This window comes from Labeo rohita, chromosome 16 (assembly GCF_022985175.1).
Source record: "Labeo rohita strain BAU-BD-2019 chromosome 16, IGBB_LRoh.1.0, whole genome shotgun sequence".
Classification (NCBI taxonomy): domain Eukaryota; kingdom Metazoa; phylum Chordata; class Actinopteri; order Cypriniformes; family Cyprinidae; genus Labeo; species Labeo rohita.
In genome coordinates this window covers 23,785,036-23,812,796 of record NC_066884.1, presented here as the reverse complement: position 1 = coordinate 23,812,796, position 27,761 = coordinate 23,785,036, and the positions used below count along the sequence as shown (strand labels likewise).

Below are 27,761 nucleotides of genomic sequence, written 5' to 3'. Positions count from 1 at the left end.
TCTTGGTTTAAGGAAGGTTTTCCAACCAGGCCAAGGTTGCAGGTGGTTTACTGACTGACTAGTCTGACCAACTGAAAACTGTCCAAACCCCCTCAAAAATAAGACAAATGGACCAGAAAACCAGTCTAGTTTAAGTTTTGTTTTTTAGCAGGGTTGGCCTGTGCTAGTTTGCATGTGGTTTGACTCATTTGTCTTAATCCAAACAAAGCCATTTCTAACATTTAACAGAGTAAAGTCCTCAACGTTATAACAATATACTTCAACAATATGTAATTTATTGCATGTTGACTGGGTAATTGTGCTTTTATGTGTGTTCTCGAGACGTGCCAGCCACCAGCTGTAGGCTATATTGTGGTAGAACAGCAAAATTGTGTGAACAAAAGGTCTCTGTGGTCGCTTGTTGTTTGTGCCATCATCTGCAAGTCTCTCCATCCAGCTGATACTAGAGAAAGTCCTCATACACACACTCGGACAAACAAAAGAGTATAGTCAGTTCATGCAAACGCTGAATTAATTTGAAGATTTTATTTATATATAAAAATCTACACCTAAAAACAGACAACACTTGTACACCAAAAACAGACAGATTGTTAAATTCATTTGAGTAAAACATTGCTTGTAGTAACCTTCTCTAAGGCAAGACAACATTACTTGTAAACATGACTTATGTAACCTTTTTGCAAATGTATTTTCTTTTTCAGAAAGTAGCTTGCTTAAGCTGGTTCCTATGCTACCATATTATTTAATATGGCTTGAATTTACTGTAGTACATGAGTGTAGTTGTTTACTCTTGAACACAGAGACTTTTGGCTTCATGTATTCTATACTTTTTCACTACATTCAATGTTAAAACATTCAGTCAACAGGTTTAAACCTGAAGTATCACGGATGACACATAATTCACTGTATAAGATGACAGAAACACTGGATAAGTGATAGAAACAATCAGTGCAAAGACATGATGAAGAAGAAAGAGAATATCAGAGCCACATGTCTGTTTCCAAAACATCCCTTTTCTCCAACAGATACGGATCCATCTAGAAATAATGAGCCATATCCAGAGAGCAAGTACTCTGAAATCTCATACAAATGCTAATCAGTGTAAAACAACAGTGAATTATAGTAGCTGTCCTTTTTAAATGAAGCCTCCTTTTGGCTAAGTTTTGTGGCATATTTAAAACAGATTTCTCAACTTTCACCAGATCAGGCTTGATGTTATCCATAGAAAAGAAAAAGTCCAGTGAGGGAAACCTGGGAAAAGTGACTCACTATAGCCGTTAGTCGGACCTTGGTCGAGCTGTCTTTTACCTGTCTCTCCTTCTATCACAGGCTGCTGCTCATCCACAGGTTCATGGTTCTCCACATTCTGTTCCTCCTCTGATACTGGATTTTCTTGATCCTCTTCACTTGGTGTGGGGAAGATGCACTGATGCTCTCTAAAAGCACAATCCAGATTGAGCCATCGTGCGAAGAGAGATGAGGTGAAGGAGAGAAGACCTTCAGGTGACGACTGAACAGATGGGAAAGCAGAGATATCTGGATGATCTGGAATTTTCTGTTTACAAAAAGATAAAAAAAAACACCCTCAAGAGATCTACAATCTATCAAACCTACAGTCAAGAATGAAAAACATGTTGATACAACATCTGGAAAAACAGTATTGTAGCAAGAAGTATGAACAAAGCGTGTTACAAACATTTTATACACTCTTAGAAAAAAAAGTTACAAAAGCTGTAATATTTTTTCAAAACGAACAAATATGTACCATTCAGTCATTAACGGTAAAAAAGGCACAAAAGTGTAACTTTTGAAAGGGTGCCAGGCTAGTGACAGCTTTTGTGCCGTTTGTTTTTTTTTATGACAATATACCTCTTTTGCTATGTTGTCCAATGTGTAAATAAGCTCGCTGATGAAACTGTATTTGAGGTGAACTCTATTGAGGTGCTGGAGGAGCTGAATCCATGAGTTAGACAGGAACGCAGCAGCAATGAACACACAGCACTAAACTCATAGAGAGAGAGAGACAAAAAAAAAGACAGACGTAATTTTATGCTTAGCTACTATGAGCAAAATTAGTTGCTAAACATTTTATATTTGGGTCAGTGACACATAAGGATGGCTGAAATGATAAAACAAAAGAAAATCTAGTTTAATTACTTGTAATTACAGTTTTTTTAATGTAATTTATCTATTATCGTCGCTTTCATCTGGGAAAAAAAGTTTTGAACAAATTCAACACACCCTTTTGATTTAATGACTCAAAATGGTTAAACGTTGTTATGTAACCATCAGTTCCAACCACGGATGTAATCGTGATTTTAGTGTGTTTGCCCATCTGCAATACATCTATGGGACGTTTCCTAGCAGATGTCAAATAGACGTTTAGAAAATGTCTGTAAGATGTTTATGATTTATAATGTATGTAAAACTGACATCTCACTGATGTCTATCAGTTTGTACAGAGCAGATGCCTTCCAGATTAAGTGCTCTTTAAAAGACATCTTGCAGCAGATGTACGTTTCTGTGATGTATGTGTGCTATCAGGGATATACCTAGATAACACACATACATCACAGAAACGTCTATTTGACGTCTGCATTTACATCTGCAAGATGTATGTTTTAGAGTGTTTGCTCATCTGCTATACTTCTATAGGACGTTTTCTATCAGATTTCAAAAAGACGTCTATTAGATGTCTTTAAGATGTTTATGGTTTAGAATGTATGTAAAACTGACATCTTACAGATGTCTGTCAGATGTTTGTACACAGCAGATGCTATGTCTGGAAGATGTCTGTTAAAGATCATTTAAACTGGAAAGCAATTGCTGTGTACGAACATCTGACGGACATCTGCAAGATGTCAGTTTTACATACATTCTAAACCATAAACATCTTAAAGACATCTAATAGACGTCTATTTGACATATGATAGGAAATGTCCTACAGATGTATTGCAGATGAGCAAATACTCTAAAAAATACGTCGTCCAGATGTAAATGCAGACATCAAATAGACGTCTTTGTGATGTATGTGTGCTATTAGGGTATATCCCTGATTGCACACATACATCACGGAAATGTTTATTTGACCTCTGCAAGATGTATTGTGTTTGCTCATCTGCAATACATCTATACGACGTTTCCTATCAGATGTCAAACAGATACTGATTATATGTATTTAAGATGTTTATGATTTAGAACAGGGATGGCAACTTCGGTCCTGGAGGGCCACTGTCCTGCAGAGTCAGGCTCCAACCCTAATCAAACACACCTGCCTGTAGCTTTCTAGTGAAGACATTTATTAGCTTGTTCAGGTGTGTTAGATTAGGGTTGGAGCTAAACTCTGTAGGACAGTGTCTCTCCAGGACTGTAGTTGCCCATCCCTGATTTAAAATGAATGTAAAACTCTTAAAGATGTATGTCAGATGTTTGTACACAGCAGATGCTTTACAGATTGAGCAATCTTTAACCGACATCTTATCTAACATCTCTCTCTCTCTCTCTCTCTCTCTCTATATATATATATATGAAGAATTTATTTGCAAAAACAAAAAAACTTTTTTTTTTTTTTACTTTTCAAAAATTTTGTTTTTTATTATGTTATCATGTTTCTATTGTGGATTATGGTGTTAGCTGCATTTTTGTAGTTATCTGTACTTTATCAAAAGAACCCAGCTGCAATGTGATTGAGATTATTTGGAATGCACAATGAAAAAACATTTTTTGAAAATTGTTATTTTTGGAAAAATCTGAGTTATCTAAAGGGGTCATCTGTTACATGACAGCTAAATCTGAATGCTGGTTACAGGTTGACTTTTATTCTGCAGACAAATGTTTTTCCAATGTTACAAACATTTTAAAACAGTATTACTTTGCTGTTTTTTTTTTAAGTGTCATGAAATATAGTGTCATACTACTAATGTTGCTGCACAATCCATTTTTGCACAATCTATTTTTGAATAAATGAACTGGATCAGAAAACAGAAAGAGCATCATATCACTGACCCGTTGAACTGTCACTCTTACCGGCTCATTGCACAGTGCGCTGTCGTTGAAATAGTGAGACACGACGTAGTTCTTTGGAAACACTTGTGGCTGTAATATATATGTTACAATGTCAAATCTTACAGCATTTGTTAAAAACGAACGATTAATTTAAGACGCACGTGCTTCGAAAACTGCAAAACAACAATAAGGTCAGTACAAAAATAGCACGGGACAAATAAATGCGATTTCGAACTTTATAGCAAACAAGGAGTTGTTAAAAATCGAAACTCACGAATCCGGACGTTTTTTCGATGTGTATAGAGTCTTGCAGATTTCTGATCGTCGTCTTCATAAAATCATCGCACCCACTTCCTTGAACAGTCAATATTGATAGAAGTAACAGCACTGAAAGGCATAGGTAAACAATATGGGATCAGAGCATTAAAAGCTGTAAGATTTTCAAAACTCCCACGCGTTTTGTTCTCGTAATGTCGCAAACACCATAATACAACTCCCTAATACAAGCATTTAATACGCGCATCAATTGATGGACCTTCGTCGGTGCTGCACGCATATTAAGTTACCTGTTGGTGACATGCTTCTACCGGCCAATGTGGGCCATATTCCCCATGTTCTTCTGAACCAAGTCCTTTTGCACGACAGATTGCTGCAGAAAGCTTATAGAAGAATCTCAGTCTCAGTGCTGCCTCTTCAGAAACTACTAACCAACGTCTGCTTTTCCTCTCACTGCTACACTTTCTCCTCAATCCCACAGCTGCTCTCCATGCTGACCCTCTCACACACTTGGAAATTCCCAGTCTTCTGATGGAAAAATTCTGAGAGACAAGAAGATATTCCTCTGCTTCCTGTGAGATTTTAGTTTCCTGTTTCTTTTACTCTAACTTTCCTTCTTCCTTTTCAATCAGCTTGTTTTGAAGCTTTAGATTTCCAGCTGGCATTTAAGTAAGCAAGACATTTGATCTCTTGTAGGCTACTTCTGAAGGAACAAACAGTGTGGAGGCAGTTTGCTCACTGAAAGTGAAAGTCCTGGTGGTTCAATCTCTCTCCCCGCTCTCTTTAAAGCTCCCCACCCCTTTACCTCATTAGACAGCATGCACTCCCCCTCTTCTCCTCTCTTTATTAGTACTCAACGCACGGCCTTTCCCGGGCTTAGTCTTAGTCATGCACTCTGGCAGTCTGTTTTTAATTTCCCTACTCCCCACTCAAATATCCATGCTGTTGCTCCTTCAGTCCCACAGTTTATCAGGTGAATGATGACTAAGCATGTGGGCTTTCCTGACTGTAATATTTCATCACACAAGTTTGTGTAATTCACACTATTCCAGATTAGTCATTGTCAATCATGTGATGTCTATAAAATGAGAGGATTCAAGCATGCTGTCATTTAAACAGACAAAGCAGTCAGTTTGCAGTGTAGTTGGTTCAAATACAGTCACATGAGAGACTGCATCAAAGATACATTGTTCTTATTCATTGTTTTTGTATTGAAAAAGTACTAAAATTCTGAGTAGCTATATGATGAATACAAAAATGCACACTGACCTTCGTACATGTTTCAGCACAAATGCATGAGAGAAAGTTTCATGCCAACATAGTTTCATGTGCCATCTGGAATAAATAAATGCATTAGATTAGTTGTTCTGGCGACAGTCCAGCAATTTCTAGACTTCGCCATCAATCAACCTGTGTAGACAGGAAACAGCATATTGCAATCCTCAGGGTTACATGGGCTCTTCTAGACACATTCACACCTACGCACCACATTTAAATAAATTCATTGTATTTTAACCTGCATTGATGACTCATTTAAATGCAAAAAAGTCCAAATGCATGGTGTAGTCTCTCATGATAGCTACATTTATGTAGGAGAAATTACCGTGTTATGAACTTTCAGTAGAGCCCGATCCACCTTGAAATACTAGAACTGTAAGAGCTGCTTATGATAGAGGTACATGTTAGCACAGTGTTTATTGCATGACTTTAAGTCTTGTAGGACATTGAAACAAGCTGTAAAAACTATAATGGGTTTAAGGAGATTTATACATAATCCACAAACTCTCACGGCAGCAATTACAGGCAGTGTTCGATCAAAAATGCTGTCAAAAACTATTTCTTTTCCTACCAGATGATTCTGATAGCAGTCAGTAGCTGGTATAATCATGTTGCTGTAATAAATTACAAAAAAAATAAATAAATAACACAGTTTCACAAGCAGCAGACAGTCTTTATTTAGCATGTGTGAGATTAAAGTAAAAGCCATTTATTTAAAATAAGTTAAAATAAGGATAAATAAAATTGCTCCTAAAACACAAGTTCTCTCTCAGATAAGTCAGATAAGAAATATAACAGGCAAGCCTCAAACAGTATCATGTCAACTGATACTCTGCGTAGTTCCCATGAAGTCGGTGGACCATGTGCTCTATTAGACAGAGAAAAAAGACAGAAAATGGACATGTCTAGTCATGACGGTAAAGCAACATTCCATTTAAATGCACATGTGTAAGTAAAAGTTTTTTTTGAGGCCCCAATCACAATGATAGCTTTTGCTTTCTCTCTGTACCATGCAGAAAAACACATTCTCAGGCCTGGCCCCCTTTTCCCGTAATTGACACACAGTCACCCACACGCACCCACACATTCCTTTCATCTAACTCTAGCAATGAGTCCATTGTCCCCTTTCTCTCTTTTTTTCTCTCTCACTGGCTCAGAGTTCTCTCTCCACCTCTGACTGCTGTCATTAGATGGCTCTTGTAGAGCTTGCTGAGTCCTGTCATCCAAAACTTAAGAAGACGCACATTGTCCTCTTCCCCGGGCCCCGTGGCCCCCAGCAGGGCTAAAACCTTCTGAGTGTCCTCTTTACCTCTGCCGTCCACCTTGGAGAACTTAAACAGCACTTTTACTTTGCTGTAACAGAAAGAACAAGAACATCATGTGGTGAGAGGAAGCACAGAAGGTTAGGACAGAAACAATAAACAGACAAGAGGAAAACATGACAAAGGAAATTGGGCAGAGGTGAATAAGTGATTAAGAAAGAGGAAAAAGGAGAATTACGGGAAATGGAAAATATTTAACTTTATGACTGCTACATGACTTTTTTCAGAAATTCTGTATATTTTGCTCTCATTACACTAGATTAATTTTAACACAATCTATTACATTTATCTTCTATTCATTGTAGTATGTTTAAATCATTTTAACTACCAAAAATGTATTAACAGTTCATACAATATTTTGTTTAACTTTCTAAGGGTTGATGTTTTGCATTTTCTGAAGGCTGAAAAACATTTAAAATGACTTTCAAATGACTTCTAATTTAAAATCACGTAATGATTTAAAGTTTTGGGTCTTATTTTGTATCCATTTATATAATGTAAAAAAAAACATTTTTAAAGTGCTCCTATGCCATTTTAAAGGTTGCTAATATTGTTTTATAACAGGTTTACACGTATGCAAGGTCAAAAACACTTTAGTTTTCTCCAAAAATAGATTTAATTTGACCTTATTTCTAAATGATTCGTAAACGACTCATGCAAAGCAGTTCGAAGACTACACTCTCTAAACCATTTCCATGAGCCCTCACTGCTGTGATTGGTCAGATTGCGCAGTCCTTTGGTCTACCGCGTACAGTGTGTCGGAAAACGAAACGCCTATTGCCATAACTGAATGACGGCCCTGGATACTTGTCAATACATAGAAAAGATGGCATCATACCAATTCAAGCCAGAGTCTGACGTTGAAACGACTGAAGTGTCTGATCAACAAGTTAGCACAGACTACTGTGGAAAGCGTTCGCAATTTGCTTATGTAAGCGAACCAGGCACACCTCTATGTTGTAAACTTCAACATTGTATAATGCATTAAGGCGGCTTTCACACCGAATGCGGAAAGCGCTGCATCCATCACAAATTTATAGACTACAGTGGGCCTACAGCTGAACAACAGAACTACACAAGGGTGAGTTAGCTGGTTAGCAAGACGTGCAGGGTTGTTACACAACATGACATACACAACTACGTATTTTGAATGATCGCTTTGTAAATTCATCTTTTGGAAGTGAATATAAAACAAATTTACTCTGAATTTTCAGAGAATTTTCTCACCCCTGTGTCATCCAAGATGTTCAAGACTTTCTTTCTTCAGTCAAAAAGAACGTAAGGTTTTTGAGGAAAACATTTCAGGATTTTTCTCCATGTAGTGGATTTCAGTGGGGAAAAACAGGTTGAAGGTTCAAATTGCAGTTTCACAGCAGCTTCAAAAGGCTTTACAAGATAACGGATGAGGAATAAGGGTCTTATCTAGCGAAGTGATCAGTTAATTTCTAAAAAAAAAAAAAAAAAAAATGTATATACTTTTTTACCACAAATGCTCATCTTGCACTAGCTAGTGTTGGAAAGGTCACACGTGATATAGGCGGAAGTACCAACTCAGTGCTTAAAAAAGCGAACGCCCTTTACTTAAAAAGGTAAAACAATAATGTCGAACAATTTTAAAGTTGGAGGAGAAAATAATTTTTTTTCGCCCTACCCTACCTGTTTAAACCATAGTTAACAGACAAAGAACTAACCACGCATGACTTTTACAGGGTTCCCACGAATCCTTGAAATCCTTGAAAGTATGTGAGTTCGAAAAAAAAAAAAAAAAACATTTCAAGACCCTGGAAAGTTTTTGAAAATAAACATACATAGATACAGGTTCTTGAAAGTGCTTGATTTTATTTTGTGCAAAAAGTTTTCAGGAAAAAATTCCATATTATTCCCTTCGGTCTGCTAATGTGTTATTTCGCCAACACTTTGTGGCCTATGCATACTAGCTTGCTTGATTAGTTATGCACATTTCTATCAGATCTATCAGATCTCTGTCATATGGCAAAAAAAAAGGGAAAAAAATGCTCAATGTATCTTACAAGGTAACACAATGTAACCTTGCTCTCACCTGAAATGTGTCCCCACATTAAGTCATTGAATTTGAGAGAATTGGGTTTGGAAAGCCATTGAAAGGTTCTTGAATTTAAAGTTAACCAAGGTGTGGGAACCCTGCTTTTAAACGTGATTATGCAATGCTTAAAGACGCGTATGTGCTTCACAGGGCTAGTGCAAGATGAGCATTTGTGGTTAAAAAGTATCTATATTTTTATTCGTTTTACAAAATGGCAGATTGTATCGCTATAGATAAGACCCTTATTCCTTGGCTGGGATCGTGTAGAGTCCTTTGAAGCTGCACTGAAACTGCAATTTGGACCTTCAACCTGCTGGCCACCATTAAAGTCTACTATATGGAGAAAAATCCTGGAATGTTTTCCTCAAAAACCTTCATTTCTTTTCAGCTGAAGAAAGAAAGACAAGTGAACTAATCCTCTAAATGGATCAAAAGTGTCAGTGAAGACATATATGTTATGATTTTCTATTTTAAAGATAAAATGCAAAGTTACTTCATCCACTCTTCCTTCAGGCAGAGTAAGCAGAGAGAAACCACCTCCACCGACAAATTCTCATTAGAAAGTGCCACTTCGATCTTATTCAACAAAGTTGGGCCTGAGAAAAAAGACAAACCATGAGAAAGGCACAATACGGTACAATTCACTGTGTACACATGCAAAATTCAATAAATAGTGTGTGTTTGAAGAACAGCATAAATCTTTAAAGTCTATACTGCAGAGTTTTGTTACCTTTATCTGTTGGTTGCGTGTTTGCACTGCTAATGTTCAACTGGTAAAGTGAGAGAATGTCATCATCCGAAACATGATTTACACAACCGCGCTCAACATTAAGTACATCCACCAGCACGGAAAACTCTGGATGACAGATTGAGAAAGAGAAAAAGAGGGAGAGGGGTTAGACTATGTATATACACAATGAGTGTTGAACTTTGAGATGAACCTAACACTGAGTTAGGAAACAGTTTCACTGTTTAGAAAGAAAACAGTCACACAGAAGTTGTGAAATAGCATGTAAATCACATTCTGACAAAGAACATCCCAAAACACTTTGAGGCCTCTGTTAAATCTATGCGTGTTGGTTTCGTCATGTTATAAAAACAATATGTGCTCTTGAAATGCTGAGTGGAGATTATAAGAGCACTGCTGTCATTTTTAAGTATGACTGATTGAGTGTTAATGTTTGTATATGTTTGACCCAAAGCGAACTTAGCTACAGCAGCGCCACAAGAATGAGATCGGAATACAGTAGGTTAATGGGTTCCAATCCCTCAGGACTTGGATGTTATAAATTCATTTTTAATGTGGTGTTTTCTTAAAGGTAAGTTAACTAGCTCTGTCAAGCAAAAATACACAAAACAGGGTTTGCAGTGAAATACAAGATACCTGAAGAGCTAACATGGGCTGGGATTGGTACATCTGGGCTAAGGCCAAGGAAGTTGCATCGATATGCTTCCTCATAGTGAGGACTGTACGGAACTGCTCGGACACATCCAACTGGAAGCAAAGCCTGTGAAATGAACAGAAATGAGGGTCAGAAATAGCAAAACTTTCAGCATCTACTTTAAACATACACTACCAGTCAAAATATTAGACCTTCTGAAGATCAAGTTTGTTCAAACTTCCTAACATAGATGTGCTTTTATGGTGTTCACCCTCATCACTTGATAAGTATGATGGAAATATTGTATGCGTAGGTATTTAGCTGACCTTCAGCACATTGAAAGCTGACTGGATGAGACCTGGGTCTGCACCTCTCCATATGACTTGATTTCCCATGAGAACGTGCCATGCCAGTTGTCGGAAATCAGTGGCACCCAGGACCTGTTTTTAATAAGATACAGCAGTGTCATATTTATATTTTCTAAACAAAAACTGATGTTTGTAACAAAGTAAGCATTTATTTACCTGTCTTAAATGTCTCAGTGATCTGAACTTTGGCCCAAGGATGTCCTCTTGTCCTCCATCATCAAAATGAAAATCTTTGGGCTGCACATTCTCTGACTGGCCGGGTTGTGGGTTTGACCCGCCTCCTTCTGCACCATCCCAGCCACTCATCTCTTCCTCTTGCTCTGTGACAGAATAAATCATGTTGCTGTGAACTTTTTTTTTTTTAATGCTGAGCTCTACAGTTTAACATTACAGTATAACCTCAGATTATAGCAAGTCATTGTTTTTTTTGTTTTTTTGATTATAAAAGATGAACAAAGTTGAAAAATCACTGGAGAGCTGTTTGTCTGTCAGTGTCAGGAGCAGAACATTGGGAAAGGAAAATGTGGGTCAGACACCCGGTTTAACAGTTGAAAAATCAATTTGTTAGCAGACACACTAATTAAAATATTCCTACAAAATCAATAGTATCTCATGACAAAAAAAATCTGTTTAGTTTGTATAATCTGGGTGCGTGCAGAACATTTGATCACATTTTTAACACAACAAAATGTAAATCTTAATGTTAGATTTTATAAATATTTTACTCAGTGCATTCATTTTACCAGTTTGTCTTTCAATGAGAACGAGTGTGTCTTCTGTGGGTGCCCCCTCTAAAAGCTTCTCTGTCAACCGACTGCCACAAGCTTTCAACAACCTAAAATAAAGATAATTAACACAGTGAGAGGAAGTATAATGGTTATAAAAAGGTAGCTAGGCCTGTACTGTATGTGTGTTTGTGCTGGTCATTGCCAAGAAAAGCATCACTACTACTATTGCTCAGTTGAGATATAAAATTTGCAACTGTGAGATATACAGTTTGCAATTGTAAGATATAAATCTCAGTTATGAGAAATAGTCACAATTTGATAAATAAACTTTCAGTTGTGAGATATATGTTACAAAGTTACAAAGTCATAAGTTATAAAGTCATATAAGTTATAAAGTTATAAAGTTACTATAAATGAGAAATATAGATGCAATAATGAGAAATAAGTCTCAAGAAATTGTCTCAAGGTCACAAAAATGCACAAGGTTGCATTTGTGAGATGAAAAAGTGCCAACTTTGAGAGATAAAGTTGCGATTGTGAGATATAGTCATAATTATGAGAAATAAAGTCACCACTGTGAGATAGAAAGTTGAGATTGGGATATAACCACAGTAAGTTATACAATTATAATTTGCATTATAAAGTCACATTTATTAGAAATAAATTCACAGTTGTGAAATACACAGTAAAGTCACAATTATGAGAAATAAAGTCACCACTGTGAGTTTTAAAGTCTGGATTGTGAAATAAAGTCACAGAACAAGTTGTATTATAAAGTCACGACTGTGAGACAAAGTTGTGATTGTGAAATAAAATGAAAGTAAGTTATAAGATTATCATGTGCATTATAAAGTCACATTTATTAGAAATAAAGTCACAACTGTGAGATATAAAGTCACAATTACAAGAAATAAAGTTGCCACTGTGAGATATAAAATTGCAATTGTGAAATAAAAATCACAGTATAAGTTATAAAATTATAATATTCATTATAAAGTCACATTTATAAGAAATAAAGTAGCAGTTGTGAGATATAAAGTCACAATTACGAGAAAAGAAGTTGCTGTGAAATATATAAAATATAAATAGTTGTGAAATATAAGTTGTGATTGTGAGATAAAGTTGTACAATGCAAAATTATTATCTGCATTATAAAGTCACATCTACTAGAAATAGTCATAATTATGAGGAAGTCACTATTGTGAGATAAAGCTGCGATTCTGAGACAAAATCACAGTAAGTTATAAAATGACAATATTATGAAGTCACATTTATAAGAAATAAAGTCACAATTGTGAGATATAGTCATAATTACGAGAAATAAAGTTGCCACTGTGACATATAAAGTCTGAATTGTGAGATAAAGTCACATTATAAGTTATAACACTATAATATGCATTATAAAGTCACATTAGAAAAAGTCACAATTATGAGATATAAAGTCACAATTATGAGAAATAAAGTTGCCACTGTAAAATATTAAATTGGGACTGTGAGATAAAGTCACAGCATAATATATAAAATTACAATATGCACTATGAAGTCACATTTATAAGAAATAAAGTTGCAATTGTGAGATATAAAGTCACAATTGTGAAAAATAAGGTCACAACTGTAAGATAACAAGTTATTAGGAATAAAGTCACACTGTGAGATGTAAAGTCACAATGTGAGTTAAAAAGTCAAAAATGATCAGAATACTGCTTGTTTACTGAGTTTTACATACCAGCTGAATGAGGAGTGCAGACTGGCCCACAGGTTGGGGTGCTGGGTTAGTGATGTGAGTGAGCGGGCTGCATTGCCGCTGCGCTGGTGAGGGAACACTGCCGGAGAGAAGGCGCTGTTCATTCGCACAGCCCTCTGAGGACACACACACTGCTCACTGTCAAATACCTATAAGGCAACAAACAAGGGCAAACCGTTGTATTTTCAACACTACAAGGAAGTCATCACTCCAAGAGGTACTCCATCAATCACAGTGCTGCAGTCCAGTACCTTGAGTGCTGTGTTCTGTAGACTCTGAATGGTTAGCCGCAGGTGGCGCAACAGGAACGGCCAAGAGTTGATAAGGTAGATCCTGTCCATGGCTACCACGACAATACTGTACCAGCGCTGGAAACCCCGTGCCAGGCTGTCTTTGATAAAAAACGTATGAGAAAAAACAAATCCGTGCTGTTCATCTCCAAAAAAGATGGGCCCCTCTCGACCAGGACAAACCTGCAAGAGCAGATAATATATATGTGTCACATAAACGCATTAGCATTAATTCAGTGATGGAAACATAAATGTATACACACCTCGCAGCTGAGGCTGCGCACACATGCTTGCCGCACCACACTGAAGAGCTGCGGCTGGCGTGGATGTTGGTGGCTCAAATAGCGGATTCCCGTCTCACTGTCCACACTCACAAAGCCCGGATGAGACGCAGGTAGGGAGCGACAGCCCTGGAGAGAGAAAGACAGATATTAGATAAGACATTAAAGAGATGAACTTCACATTTTGGATTTAAGCATAAATTTGGGATATGACAAGATTACTTTCTCACTTACTTCACACATGTCAGCTCTTTGCGTGGCAGAGCTGTTGGCTCTCATGGTGAGCCCTTCACCCTCTCTGTCTGCCTCTCGGTCCCTGTCACCAGGAATGGCTGAACCAGGCTGTGGAGGAGATGGGGAAGGAGGGTGGACGGCCTCTGTGCAGAATAACGTCCGCGGGCCATGGAGTTCACAGAAGTGGCAAAGGGCAACTAAAGCGTTCATCTGGGTGTAATTAAAAGGTCATATGAGAATATGCAATTTTATCATACATTTTTACACTTCAAAATAATGAGGGTGAGTTTTAAAAAACAGTTAAATATTTTAGGCTACTTTGCTACCATAACATGTCTTTTTTTTCAGACTAGAGAAAAGAAAACTTCCAAAAAACACACATTTAAGTGCTTACTATATTCAGTGCTGGGCATAATCCATTACATTACACATTTTAGGTAATATAATCAGACTACTTGTAGATTACTTTTGATCTAACTTGTTTACCACATTGATTTAAACAGAATAATCTTGTACCATATCAGAATAAAAATTAGTGCTATGCAACAATTAATCACAATTAATCACATTCAAAAATAAAAGTTTTTGTTTATATATGTGTGTTATGTGTATCATTATTATGTACATATAAATACACACATATACAGTATATATTGGAAATATTTACATGTATTTTCATGTATATATTTTTACTGATATAATTAATATTATATATAAATATATTTAATATATAAATATAACATTTTTCTTAAATATATCTATGCATGTGTGTGTATTTATATATACAGAATATATACACAAAATATAAATATACACAATAGAAAATATACGCAGTACACACACATATATTTTGTAAACAAAAAGTTTTATTTTGGGATGCGATTAAACATGATTAATCGTTGCACAGCACTAATAAAAAAACAACATTAAACATTAACAGCATTAAACATAGGAGCATAAACTAATGTTTGTCAGTTTAATGAAAAGCTAACAATTAATTCAATCATAAAAATGTAACTAAAAATCTTTTTTAAAATGAAAAGCATTAAGAGTATAAACTGGGGGTTATGAGTCTGATGAAAGGCTAATAATGAATTCAATCATAAAATGTAAAATTAAAATATATCTTTTAAAAATAAAAATCAAATAAAAATAAAACACTTAAAAAGGTCACGTGACGATGCGTATAATATGTAATTAAGTAATCAATAAAAAAAGTAATTCTAGTAGTCTGATTAGGAGGATTTTAAAATGTAATATAATCTAATTACAAGTACTTTTTTTTTTAAATCTGATTACGAACATGTAATCGGTTATTACCCAGCACTGACTATATTACAGTTATTTTACTTCAACATACTTATGTGTAGATATATAGTTTCAATTACAATACATTTAGTGCTTTTTTCCAATGGAGTATAACCAGATTTATTCATATCAATGTTCTTAAGGTTTTTACAAAGGGGTTTGTTCAACTAACTAAATAAATCAGTAAATAAAAGGAGGATGTCCAAAATCCCCTGGTAAAAACATTTAACTCCAGTGTGTCAACAAAATGAAACCATTTTAAAACTGGCTTAGCTGTTCTGTATATGTATACAAATATGTGCATTTTTAATTACATAATACATCTACACATTTCAACCTATCATTTAAAGTAACTTGTCATACAGAATATACACTCAGTACGTAATATATTAATTAACTGGGGACGTAAGGTGATACATACATAAAATGTTACTCTGTTCACAAGTAGTGCCCTACCTTAAATTTAAATACAAATTGAAATTAGATACAGAAAAACACAATATCCTTACCTTTATCAGCTGGGTACAGCTATAGCGCCGACTGGTACTGCCAATAAACTATCAAGAACAAGACATTGCAATGGAGTATTGACAACAGCAGCTATCTACAGGTTCTGTGTGGTTGTCAGTGTTGCTAACGATGTAGTTTATTTCTAGTCAACATAAACAGTACACTATCCTCACCGATGTGCTTTATTAAATCGTCGCTGAAATACGATCGTAATTAATATTTTTATTTTGTTTACATTATTAGGTCCATCCTTTTCAGTCTTTCTTATGTCATGTGATAGGGAAGTCACGCGCTTAGATCACAACAACGTGCGTGTGACTCACACAGCTGCGCTTGTCTCTCATATTGAATAGCCATCAATACCGTCCAAATAATTCACTAATATGTTGTTCTGTTGTAGTTACATGGTGACACTATGAATATATTTGCTATTTTGAGTGATATAGTTGATTTGGTCTTTTCCGTAATCCGCTGAATGCTTTTCTGCGCTCCCTGACCCTGATCCATAAATGAATCTTCTACAGAATCGAATCTTTTCTATGATTCAAACGAACCGGTCTGAATGAATCGCTTCGAACACTTCTCAAATGAAAAGCCATTCTCAGGCAAAATATGTAATGAATTTTAGTTAATTGTAAATGCAAATGACATTTTTATGAGCGGAATCATGGCTTCAATAGACTGAACTGAGACACATTAAATTACAATAAAATAAAACACATAGACACAACAGTATGTGCCTACATGTATTAACTGGAAAATGGGGTGTGTGATATGATATATGCTTGGACATTAACGAATATGTGAAGATACTGAACCGAACTGTTTGAAAGAACCGATTCGCCGAAATGAGTCGGATTTTTAGAATGCTTTTGCAGAAAACTACAATACCCATTAGAACCCTTAAAACCGGAAGTGACCTTTGCGAACATTGCCCTAGCAGCACAGTATGTTTGACAATAATAAACACTTTTATTATAAAATATACAGTAAATGTTACAACCAGTATAAATAGAGAATGTTCAGATTACTTACTGAGTTACACTGTTTCATCAGCGTGTGTAATGTATGGCAAAGCTAATTCACGTAGTGTGTAGGCTAACTATGAGTCATTTGAACCAGATGATGTCATCTGGTATGTTAACATTAACACTAACCAGTCGACTTCGAAGCTAGTTATCTGATTCATTGTGACTTGAGGTATGCTCCCCCGTATTATGTCATAATGTTTTTTTATATTTTTTGTCTTACCGACTACAGTACAGTAACTATAGCAAAATGTCTGTGATTAAGTTGCTTTGTAACATGTAATGTAACATGTTTGTTTCAGTGAAGCTCTGTTGAAGCTGTCAAATATGGCTTGTGAGGAAGAGAGAGCTCAGGAAAACCTGACAGAGGATTCTGACGGACAAATCCACATAGGTAAGATATATTTGACATTTATTTACGCTTAAATGAGTTACACTGTCATCGATAAATCAAGTATATAAAATACAAAAAGCTGTATTTTAATTCTAAAGGTCATTGTATGCAGCTTATGAGTTGTAGTGCTAGTAAATTATTTGTCTTTTTTGTCATTGCGTCATTTTAAGTAGTTTGAAATACATTACTTAAAATGAGCTGAAATTTACAAAATTATCTACTTTGATCATAGTAAAACTTTTTGGTCACCGCCTTTAACAAATACTTTAGAGGTGGAGGCTATAATGCAAATGACCTGAAGATGGCAGTGAAAAGCCTTTTCATATAATTATCCATAATTTCTAGCCAAGTATAGGTTCGTTTTGTACAAAATTGCTGTAGGCTTACTGTAAGTGCAGGGTAGAGAATATAAAATTCACAAAGAGAGGTCTGCTTCCACACCACTAGTCCTAGTAAAAGCACTTACAAGCCATTATTTTGCTATTTTCAGTTAAAACCTCCTGGTCCAAAAGCTTTCTAAAGGGTGATTTGTGCTGTGTTGAGGCACCCAAATTGTCATTTTTAGGATATAGTATGTGCCTACCTTTTAGGTTAAATGATTAAATGTACACTTCCATTCAAAAGTTTGGGGTCGGTAAGATTTTTTAATGTTCGAAAGAGGTCCCTATGCTCAAAAGTATAGTGAAAAACATAATTTTGAAATGTGACCATTTAAAATAACTGATTTAAATATATTTTAAAAGACCATTTATTCCTGTGATGCAAAGCTGAATTTTCCGCAGCCATTACTCCAGTCTTCAGTGTCACATGTTCCTTCACAAATCATTCCAATATGCTGATTTGCTGCTTATTGCATTTCTTATTTTTTTAATTTCGTGCTGTTCAATACATTTGTGGAAACCATGATGCATTTTTTCAGGTTTCTTTGATGAATATAAGGTTCAAAACAACAGCGTTTATTTGAAATAGACTTTTGTGACATTGTAAAAGCGTCTAAATGTTATATTGTGTCATTGCTTTATAAAAGTATTGATTTCTTTTTTTTTAAATCCTACCCACCACAGACTTTTGAATGGTAACATATTTGTTTATTATGTCACAACAGGTGTGTAAATGTGTAGGTGGTGGGTGGAGTTAAAGATATGAGTTGAAATATGCTGCACCCAAACAGGCCTTTGCCTCAGAAGTTTATTTTTGTCCCTCGTAAACACCCTGTTTTGAATACCACCATTTACATCTTCACACACCACATCTACCTTAGCTATTCTTGGAGAATTTAACCTTTATTGTCCCATTAGTTATAGCTTAACTTTGTCTTGTGTTATCATTCAGCGCATAAATGTAATTATGTAACTTTTTCTTGTCTTTCCCTTCCTACCAGATGAGATGAAACAAGAAACTAGCCAAAATATTTGCCAGCACTTCCTCTTGGGCAGATGTCATTTTGGAGACAGATGTCGACTGTCTCACAGGTCTGTCAGTCCCTCAGGATGGTACAGACTCAACTAGCGAAGTAACCTCATGCTAGATATGATTTATTATCTGGGTATTTTCATTTCAACAGCAGTTGGCACAGTGTCTTGTAGCTGCTGTAAAAGATGTGAAATTTGTTAGATCTTGGGAATATGCATTGAAGCTTTGAGGATAAATAATGCATTGCTCTTTCCTGACTTCACAGTGTGCTTGACGTTCCCCAAACCACACACTCAGAGGAAGATGATACAGCCATCACAGAAAAGCAGAGCAAGACCCGAAAAAACAGAAAAAACACAAATGCAGAAAAGCAGCATACAAGGAATGAGAAAGAAGGTGTGATGATAGATTTAATGATGAAGTGCAGAGGCAGTTTACCATCCAAATACTTTCTTCAGGTTTACAAATAAATCCCTTTCTGATCTCAGGTTGTAAAAAGAAGCCACGCATGCGTACAGCCGATGATGTCATCTCCAGAATTATATGGGACCCCTTAGTGGACCCAGCTGATTTTATAGTTGGTCACCTAGACCGTTTCCTTGGGGTGCTGGAACGCCCATTCTCTGACTTCTCATGGGACACTCAGGTGTGTTACATCAGTGATAATATGGACCACAAAACCAGTCATAAGGGTCAATTTTTTGAGTCTGAAAACTGAATAAATAAGCTTCCCATTGATGTAGATTTTGTTAGGACAGGACAATATTTGACAGAGATACAACTACTTGAAAATCTGGAATCTGAGGGTGCAAAAAAAAATCAAAACTTTGAAAAAATCACAGTTAAAGATGTCCAAATGAAGTTCTTAGCAATGCATATTACTAATTAAGTTTGTATATATACGGTGAGAAATTGACAAAATATCTTCATGGAACATGATCTTTACTTAATATCCTAATGATTCTTGGCATAAAAGAAAAATTGATCATTTTGACACATACATTGTGTTATTGCTACAAATATATCCGTGCTCCTTAAGGTTTTGTGGTCCAGGGTCACATGGTTCATTACCATATATCTTGTATGGATATAAGCCTTAACACTGTTCCTCATTAGGTGTGTGACTGTGACTTCTCTGAGGAGCTGGCTCTTCCTCGTCATAGGATCCAGTACTTCAGCTACAAAGGTCAGCGGGTGTGGGATAGAGACAGTCGCACTGACAGGGTGTTCGGTTCAACGGGGCAGACTATTTTGCCCCCTTTTGGTAGTGCAAATCAACAAGGTGAGTAACGGTATTAATTTGACTGGGAAACAGGTTGTTTATTAGAAATTGGTTATTGCGTCATTGCCATAAAACAGTGTCCACAATAAAGAACGGGACAAATATTTTAAAATCTAGTTTAAAACACATGTGCCAAGTTATTAGTAATTAATAATTTTCTGGGGTTTTCTCAATGTTTTGAACAATGTGGATTTTTTTGGTCTCACCACATGACTAATAAAATAAAATAGTACGCTAATAAAATATTATATTAACATATATAATAAGATTTTCTTTTCAGGTGTTTCATTCTTTTAATGAAGCATTTTTCTTCAACATGATAGTTCAGCCAAAAATGAAAATTCCGACATCATTTGCTTACCCTCAAGCCATCCCAGGTGTATATGAGTTTCTTCTTTCAGACGAATACAGTTAAAGTTATATTAAAAAATGTCCTGCTCTTCCAAGCTTTATAATCACAGTAAATGGGTGTCGAGATTTTGAAGCCCAAAAAAGTACATCCATCCATCATAAAAGTACTCCACACTGCTCTGCATACGGCAGTTATCGGAAGCTAGAGATTACCTTTATAAAGTTTAAAATATGGATTTTTTTCCTTACAAAAAGCATCAGTTCACTCCAGAAAATCATGTGAAGTACTTTTTATGATGGATGGATGCACTTTATTGGGCTTCTAAATCTCGACCACCATTCACTGCCATTATAAAGCTTGGAAGAGCCAGACAATTTTTAATATGACTCTGATTCTATTCATCCGAAAGATGAAAGTCATATACACCTTGGATGGCTTGAGAGTGAGTAAATCATGGAGCAGTTTTCATTCTTGGGTGAACTGTCCCTTTAAGAATTTATGCCTCCATGATAGAAAATATGTTTTTGAGTAATGTGTATGAGTTGTGTGTTTAATGTATATTTAATTTAATGTTTTAATATTAACTTATTAATAATTATATTATCATATTAATTTTATATAATACTGTTTATCTTATTTTTAATGTATTGGAATTATTCAATTCTCAGACAATTTAACTGAAACTGGACAACATGAAGAGTCCACCAACATGGCAAATGTTTCAAATGACCAAGAGCAAGCAACTGAATTTTCTGACGAGCAGGATGATGGTGCAACGACAATTACAACAAACACACAAGAACTGGGAGATTCCGTAAATCACTCATTTACTGAAAATGCAAAAGATGATATTTCTCTTCTGCAAAACAAATCTGCACAAGATGAAGAAAACATGCCGGGTACTGAAGATTTGAATCATTTGGCAGAGGAGCTATCCATCGCCCCGAAAGAGGAACAGACCAAAATAGTGGAAGAATGGAAGGACAGCTGGGAGGGAGAGAGGGGTACAGAAGCAGAGCCAGTATCATCTATACCACAAGAACCTCGGTCCAACCGTCCACCCCAACGCAAGGCCACCCACTTCATCTGCTTCCGTGTGGATTCTCCCGCTGCTCTCCAAGCCTACCAGCGTGTTCAGAAAAAAGTTCTCTCCCACCTTCCACAGTCAGAGCCACTGTGGGTGGACCCTGCAACTTTGCACGTCACTCTTTCCTTACTTGTCCTGAAAGGACCAGAGGAAGTAAGCGCTGCTGCTGAGCTCCTGCGTACCATAATCAGAAACTCCCACAAACCTCCTATTTCTGTGTCTTTCACCCCAAAACTAAGACACTTTAATGGCACTGTTCTCCATGTCACCCCACAACCCCTGTCAGATATTCAGAACCTGAATTCCCCTCTTCAAGAAACCTTCAAGGACAAGGGCTGGCTTCACCGCCATTCCCGATGCCCAACGTATCACCTCACCCTGGCCAAATCGCAAGAGTCCATGACTGAGAAGATGTTTGAAGGAATAGGGACTGTTAAACTGGCTAAAGATATTAACTTTGGCAAGCTAGAAGTAAATAAACTCTATCTTTGTGTGAACGGTCATACACATACAGATAACGGTTTCTATCAGATTGTATGTGCTGTTCAGCTGCCCAATGTGTAAAAGTTCCTTGTTGTTTATCGTCTGAACTCAGGGATGATGGTTAATTACTACATCAAATAAAATTTTAATCTTGTACTCCTAAAATTAGTCACCCTGATGTTTAGATACACAAGTTTCCCAAAGAATGACTGCTTATTTGGGGCCAAGCACCAAATGTTCTTAGGCACCTATTGCATCCATTGGTGTTCCTATTCTTCGTCTTCTGCTCTTAAATCTATGGCAGCCCATAGAACCGCTTGCAGGAAAGTTATGAAATTTGGCACACAGATAGAGGACAGTCTCAACATTAACCATAGCAAGTTTGGAGTCTCTAACTCTAACTCTCTAGCGCCACCACTTGTTCAGAATTGCACTTATGTTTATGCTAATAACTTCACCTTAAAGTTTAGACGGAAAATTATTTTCCTAGATGTTTTTTTTTTTTTTTTTTTTTTTTTTTTACCAAAATTGTGTCAGATCATCTTCAGACCATGCTGGCAAAAAGTTATGAAATTCAAGCTGATTAGTCAATATATTTTCATTGATATAATTAATAATATATATAAATATCTTTAATATATAAATATAATTATATATATATATATATATATATATATATATAAAATATATTTATGCATGTGTGTGTATTTATATATACATAATAAATATACACAGCGCACACACATATTTTTGTAAACAAACATTTTTATTTTGGGATGCAATTAATCATGATCGTTGAATCATAATCGTTCCACAGCATTAATAAAAAACAACAAAAAGACAAAGTATATTCCATTAATTGTTATTAACAGCATGAAGAGCATTAAACATAGGTGCATAAACTAAAGTTTGTCAGTTTAATGAAAAGCTAACAATTAATTCAATCATAAAAATGTAACATTAAATTTTTTTTTTTTAATGAAAAGGATTAAGAGTATAAACTGGGGGTTGTGAGTCTGATGAAAGGCTAATAATTAATTCAATCATAAAAGGTAAAATTAAAATAAATCTTTTAAAAATCAAAACAAAACACTTAAAAAGGCCATGTGACGATGCGTATAATATGTAATCAAGTAATCAATAAAAAAGTAATTCTAGTAGTCTGATTACGAGGATTTTAAATTTAATATAATCTAATTACAAGTACTTTTTTTTTTTTTTTTTTTTATCTGATTACGAACCTGTCATTGGTTATTACCCAGTACTAACTATATTAGTTATTTTACTTCACCATACTTATATGTGTAGATATATAGTTTCAATTACAATACATTTATTTAAAGGTCATTTTTTTCCAATGGAGTATAACCAGATCTATTCATATCAATGTTCTTAAGGTTTTTACAAAGGGGTTTGTTCAACTAACTAACTAAATCAGTAAATAAAAGGAGGATGTCCAAAATCCCCTGGTAAAAACATTTAACTCTAGTGTGTCAACAAAATGAAACCATTTTGGAACTAGCTTAGCTGTTCTGTATATGTATACAAATATGTGCATTTTTAATTACATAATACATCTACACATTTTAACATCATTTAAGGTAACATGTCATACAGAATATACACTCAATACGTAATATATTAATTAACTGGGGACGTAAGGTGATACATATATAAAATGTTACTTTGTTCACGAGTAGTGTCCTGCCTTAAATTTAAATACAAAATGAAATTAGATACAGAAAAACACAATATCCTTACCTTTATCAGCTGGGTACAGCTATAGCGCCGACTGGTACTGCCAATAAACTATCAAGAACAAGACATTGCAATGGAGTATTGACAACAGCAGCTATCTACAGGTTCTGTGTGGTTGTCAATGTGGCTAACGATGTAGTTTATTTCTAGTCAACATAAACAGTACACTATCCTCACCGATGTGCTTTATTAAATCGTCGCTGAAATACGATCGTAATTAATATTTTTATTTTGTTTACATTATTAGGTCCATCCTTTTCAGTCTTTCTTATGTCATGTGATAGGGAAGTCACGCGCTTAGATCACAACAACGTCCAAATAATCCACTAATATGTTGTTCTGTTGTAGTTACATGGTGACACTATGAATATATTTGCTATTTTGAGTGATATAGTTGATTTGGTCTTTTCCGTAATCCGCTGAATGCTTTTCTGCGCTCCCTGACCCTGATTCCATTAATGAATATTCTACAGAATCGAATCTTTTCTATGATTCAAACGAACCGGTCAGAATGAATCGCTTCGAACACTTCTCAAATGAAAAGCCTTTCTCAGGCAAAATATGTAATGAGTTTTAGTTAATTGTAAATGCACGTGACATTTTTATAAGCGGAATCATGGCTTCAACAGACTGAATTGTACACATTAAATTACAATAAAATAAAACAAAACAAAACACCTAGACACAACAGTATGTGCCTACATGTATTGACTGGAAAATGGAGTGTGTGATATGATATATGATTGGACATTAGAACCGATTCGCTTTTGCAGAAAACTACAATACCCATTAGAACCCATAAACTGGAAGTGACCGTTGTAAACATTGCCCTAGCAGCACAGTAAGTATGTTTGACAATAATAAACACTTTTATTACAAAATATACAGTAAATGTTACAACCAGTATAAATAGAGAACGTTCAGATTACTTATTGAGTTACACTGTTTCATCAGCGTGTGTAATGTATGGCAAAGCTAATTCGCGCAGTACGTAGGCTAACTATGAGTTATAATGTTTTTTACATAATTTATATATATATATTTTTGTCTTACCGACTACAGTACAGTAACTATAGCAAAATGACTGTGGTTAAGCTGCTTTCTAAATGACTTAAAATGTAACATGTTTGTTTCAGTGAAGCTCTGTTGGCTTATGAGGAAGAGAGAACTCAGGAAAAAGCTGACAGAGGATTCTGACGGACAAATCCACATAGGTAAGATATATTTTACATTTATTTACACTTAAATGAGTTACATTGTCATCGATAAATTAAGTATATAAAATACAGAAAGCTCTCTCTGCCCCATCATTTTTACGGAAATGTGTTCAAAAGTATGAAAAATCTGTGTAACTTTAAAGAACGTCACTTCAAACACCATTTTTCTATAATTAAACACACTTTTTTGGGAGTTATTCGATAACATTTAGTTTTTATATGTGTACAAATGATCAGAACTGTAACCATGTGGCATCTTTGAGCATAATTCAAATGTAAAATTTTCGAACGACCCTGGTGAAAAAAACAGCATATGCTGGTAGCTATGTTTTGATGCTGGGATGCTGGTTTATGCTGGTCATGTTGCTGGTCAAGGACCGGCATAAACCAGCTAAGGACCAGCTTAAACCAGCATCAAAACATAGCTACCAGCATATGCTGTTTTCACCAGGGGAAACGTCATCATTGTTTCAGCAGTAACAAAAGGGAACACATAATAAACACAGTTTTAGTACGGTTATGCAAATTTTTAGTATTTTAGTATTTTTTAGTAGAGTTTTAGTATGTGGGTTAATGTGGTCTCTACCAAAACATTACTGTCACTACTGAAAATGTGCTGTCACGACGGGAACATGGGATGTTTTGTCAAAAATAAAGTATAATGAATTATCAACTAGGATGTGATGGTAGTGTTTGGTTCAGTGTATATTCAAACTAACAAATCCTTAAATTTGCAATCAGTATAATCAAATTTTTTTGCCATAAATCGCACTTGAAATATTGTTAAAATTGTAATTGTTATTGTATCTGAAAACTTTTTAATAAAATAAAAAATATATATAAGGAAGATGTAAGCACAATCATAACAGGTCAATATAAACCTTCTTATTAAATTGTGTATTACTGTGTTTCAATAGTGATACATTTGGGGAGAGGACAAATATTCAAAAACTTTCTGAAATTACAATATGGGATTTAACTGCACAATTACTAGAATGAACCTTGGATATTATACAGTTTGCATACATACAAAAAAAATTTCTGGAACAAGACATTTTTTTCAAGACGCTTCCAACTGACTGATCTGTAGATAGGCCCATATATAAATTGCATTTTGAATGTATTTCTTAATACCTACAGGACAAAAAATAGCATTATGTATTTGTATTTAAATATTATTTTATTATATAATAATTATAATGTAGTATTAATACAGTATTACATAATTTCTCTTAATCTGAATATACTGGAATTATTCAATTCTCAGACAATTTAACAACAGACACTGGACAATGTGAAGAGTCCTCCAACACAGCAGATGTTTCAGATGACCTGGAGCAAATGAGATTTTTGAAGAACAGGATGATGTTGCAACTTCAGGTAAAACAGCAAACAATAAACAAGAGCTGGGAAATGCCATAGATCACTTATTTACCAAAAATGCTGAGAAAGGAACCAGTGATGACATCTTACGTTTGCAAAAACAATCTGCACCAGGAGACAAAAAGATGGCAGCTGCAGAAGATCTTAGTTTAAATCAGATGGCAGAGGAGTTATCCATCACTCCAAAAAAAGAACAGACTGAAATAGTGGAAGAATGGAAGGACAGCTGGGATGATGTGAGTGGTCCAGAAGCAGACCTGGTGTCATTCTTTCTGCCAAAACCACAGTTAAGACACCCGCCACCAAACAGACCCACGCACTTCATCTGCATCCGCGTAGACTCTCCTGCTGCTCTCCAGGCCTTCCAGCGTATTAAGAAAAAGGTTCTTTCCCGCATCCCTCAATCAGAGCCGCTTTGGTTGGACCCTGCAACTTTACACGTCACTCTTTCCTTACTTGTCCTGAAAGGACCAGAGGAAGTCCGCGCTGCTGCTGAGCTCATGCGTACCACAATCAGAAACTCCCACAAACCCCCTATTTCTGTGTCTTTCACCCCAAAACTAAGGCACTTTAATGGCACTGTTCTCCATGTGACTCCACAACCCCTGTTCGATATCCAGTGCCTGAATTCCCCTCTCCAAGAAGTCTTCAAGGAGAAAGGCTGGCTACACCACCATTCACGACGCCCAACGTACCACCTCACCCTGGCCAAAGCGCGGGAGCGCATGACTGAGAAGATGTTTGAAGGGATAGGGACTATGAAACTGGCCAAAGATATCAACTTTGGCAAGATAGAAGTAGATAAACTCTATCTTTGTGGGATGAGCACAGACACAGATGATGGTTTCTACCAGGTTGTGTGTGTTGTGCAGCTGCCCAATGTGTAAAAGTGCCTGGTTTTGTATCATTTGAACTCCGGGATGATGGCTATTAATTACATCAAAAATCTGATGCATTTTAAATCAAGGAGTCTCATGACTTCGAAGATCTTAATCATGTGTGCCTAGTATCACTCTATTATATTTATAGACGCTCAGGTATCCAAAGCTGGACTGCTTATTTAAATTTATAGTTGCGAAGACAATGAATTTGAGCATTTTAAAAATGTTTGCAATCATTTCTAAATTATTTCTGTTGTGAGGAAAGCACTTTTTATTCTTTTTAAATGTTTTTACAAATGCAGTCAAATTTTGATAACAAAAGTTGGTAGCACTTTGGCATAGGGACCAATCCTCACTATTAGCTAGTTGTTTATTAGCATGCCTATTATTAACATATTCGCTGTTTAGTACTTATAAAGCACATATTCTACATGGCCATAGCCAAACTTAAGCCATAAATACGCTGTATTTTAATCAGCGAATGCTGTATTTCAAAATTATCGATTTTTCTTTTATGCCAGAAATCATTAGGATATTAAGTAAAGATGATGTTCCATGAAGATATTTTGTAAATTTCCTACCGTAAATATATCAAAACTTAATTTTTTGATAAGCAATATGCATTTCTAAGAACTTCATTTGGACAACTTTAAAGGTGATTTTCTCAATATTTCGATTTTTCTTTTTTTTTTCTT

At 35.6% G+C, this 27,761-nt stretch overlaps 4 protein-coding genes across 9 annotated transcripts in view; 2 read left to right on the top strand and 2 right to left on the bottom strand.

Annotated features, from left to right (window-relative positions):
* Positions 1 to 505: 505 nt before the first annotated feature.
* Positions 506 to 4,718, bottom strand: zgc:174888 (uncharacterized protein LOC558116 homolog). Its single transcript, XM_051131982.1, has 5 exons — positions 4,572 to 4,718; positions 4,280 to 4,392; positions 4,027 to 4,095; positions 1,870 to 2,001; positions 506 to 1,555 (listed from the first exon to the last, which is right to left on the bottom strand). The coding sequence occupies exons 1-5, from the start codon at positions 4,582 to 4,584 to the stop codon at positions 1,196 to 1,198; spliced, it is 687 nt and encodes a 228-aa protein (XP_050987939.1). The 5' UTR covers positions 4,585 to 4,718; the 3' UTR covers positions 506 to 1,195.
* Positions 1,870 to 24,040, bottom strand: flcn (folliculin). Of its 4 annotated transcripts, none has more exons than XM_051131976.1 (14): positions 23,763 to 24,040; positions 23,589 to 23,636; positions 13,971 to 14,180; positions 13,719 to 13,865; positions 13,417 to 13,638; positions 13,148 to 13,314; positions 11,437 to 11,528; positions 10,850 to 11,013; positions 10,652 to 10,765; positions 10,328 to 10,451; positions 9,674 to 9,799; positions 9,437 to 9,539; positions 4,572 to 6,912; positions 1,870 to 2,001 (listed from the first exon to the last, which is right to left on the bottom strand). In XM_051131976.1, exons 3-13 carry the CDS (start codon positions 14,178 to 14,180, stop codon positions 6,705 to 6,707), a joined length of 1,677 nt encoding a protein of 558 aa, XP_050987933.1. In that variant the 5' UTR covers positions 23,589 to 23,636; positions 23,763 to 24,040; the 3' UTR covers positions 1,870 to 2,001; positions 4,572 to 6,704. The 4 variants fall into 4 exon arrangements, with proteins under 4 accessions (XP_050987933.1, XP_050987932.1, XP_050987931.1 ...); XM_051131975.1 differs by lacking the exon at positions 23,589 to 23,636 and adding an exon at positions 15,788 to 15,835; XM_051131974.1 differs by lacking the exons at positions 23,589 to 23,636; positions 23,763 to 24,040 and adding exons at positions 15,788 to 15,835; positions 15,962 to 16,300.
* The window catches only part of ttyh1 (tweety family member 1), a 52,292-nt gene continuing 41,248 nt past the window's right edge, over positions 16,718 to 27,761 (top strand). Inside the window, exons 1-2 of one of the 2 annotated variants that reach the window (XM_051131969.1) lie at positions 16,718 to 16,735; positions 24,722 to 24,799. The gene's annotated coding sequence lies outside the window, so the exon portion shown is untranslated. Of the gene's footprint in view, positions 16,736 to 24,330; positions 24,427 to 24,721; positions 24,800 to 27,761 lie in introns of those variants that run through there. The other variant, XM_051131968.1, reaches the window with a different exon arrangement.
* On the top strand, positions 16,833 to 21,983 carry leng9 (leukocyte receptor cluster (LRC) member 9). Of its 2 annotated transcripts, XM_051131977.1 has the most exons (7): positions 16,833 to 16,988; positions 17,119 to 17,210; positions 18,592 to 18,682; positions 18,889 to 19,019; positions 19,112 to 19,269; positions 19,740 to 19,905; positions 20,926 to 21,983. In XM_051131977.1, the coding sequence occupies exons 2-7, from the start codon at positions 17,144 to 17,146 to the stop codon at positions 21,906 to 21,908; spliced, it is 1,596 nt and encodes a 531-aa protein (XP_050987934.1). In that variant the 5' UTR covers positions 16,833 to 16,988; positions 17,119 to 17,143; the 3' UTR covers positions 21,909 to 21,983. The 2 variants fall into 2 exon arrangements, with proteins under 2 accessions (XP_050987934.1, XP_050987935.1); XM_051131978.1 differs by lacking the exons at positions 16,833 to 16,988; positions 17,119 to 17,210 and having other exon boundaries at positions 18,596 to 18,723.

Excerpts from the sequence above, each read along its gene's own strand:
- zgc:174888 (XM_051131982.1), bottom strand. Across the intron at positions 2,002-4,026 it reads GCGCACTGTGCAATGAGCCG|TGCTGTGTGTTCATTGCTGC; the intron begins GTAAGAGTGACA and ends CTATGAGTTTAG. Across the intron at positions 1,556-1,869 it reads TGGACAACATAGCAAAAGAG|AAAATTCCAGATCATCCAGA; the intron begins GTATATTGTCAT and ends TTTTGTAAACAG.
- leng9 (XM_051131977.1), top strand. The coding sequence starts at position 17,144 with ATGGCTTGTGAGGAAGAGAGAGCTCAGGAAAACCTGACAGAGGATTCT. Across the intron at positions 17,211-18,591 it reads TGACGGACAAATCCACATAG|ATGAGATGAAACAAGAAACT; the intron begins GTAAGATATATT and ends CCTTCCTACCAG. Across the intron at positions 19,020-19,111 it reads TACAAGGAATGAGAAAGAAG|GTTGTAAAAAGAAGCCACGC; the intron begins GTGTGATGATAG and ends TTCTGATCTCAG.
- flcn (XM_051131976.1), bottom strand. The coding sequence starts at position 14,180 with ATGAACGCTTTAGTTGCCCTTTGCCACTTCTGTGAACTCCATGGCCCG. Across the intron at positions 13,315-13,416 it reads TACAGAACACAGCACTCAAG|GTATTTGACAGTGAGCAGTG; the intron begins GTACTGGACTGC and ends GTTGCCTTATAG. Across the intron at positions 6,913-9,436 it reads CTGAAGGAAGAGTGGATGAA|CAAAGTAAAAGTGCTGTTTA; the intron begins GTAACTTTGCAT and ends TTTCTGTTACAG.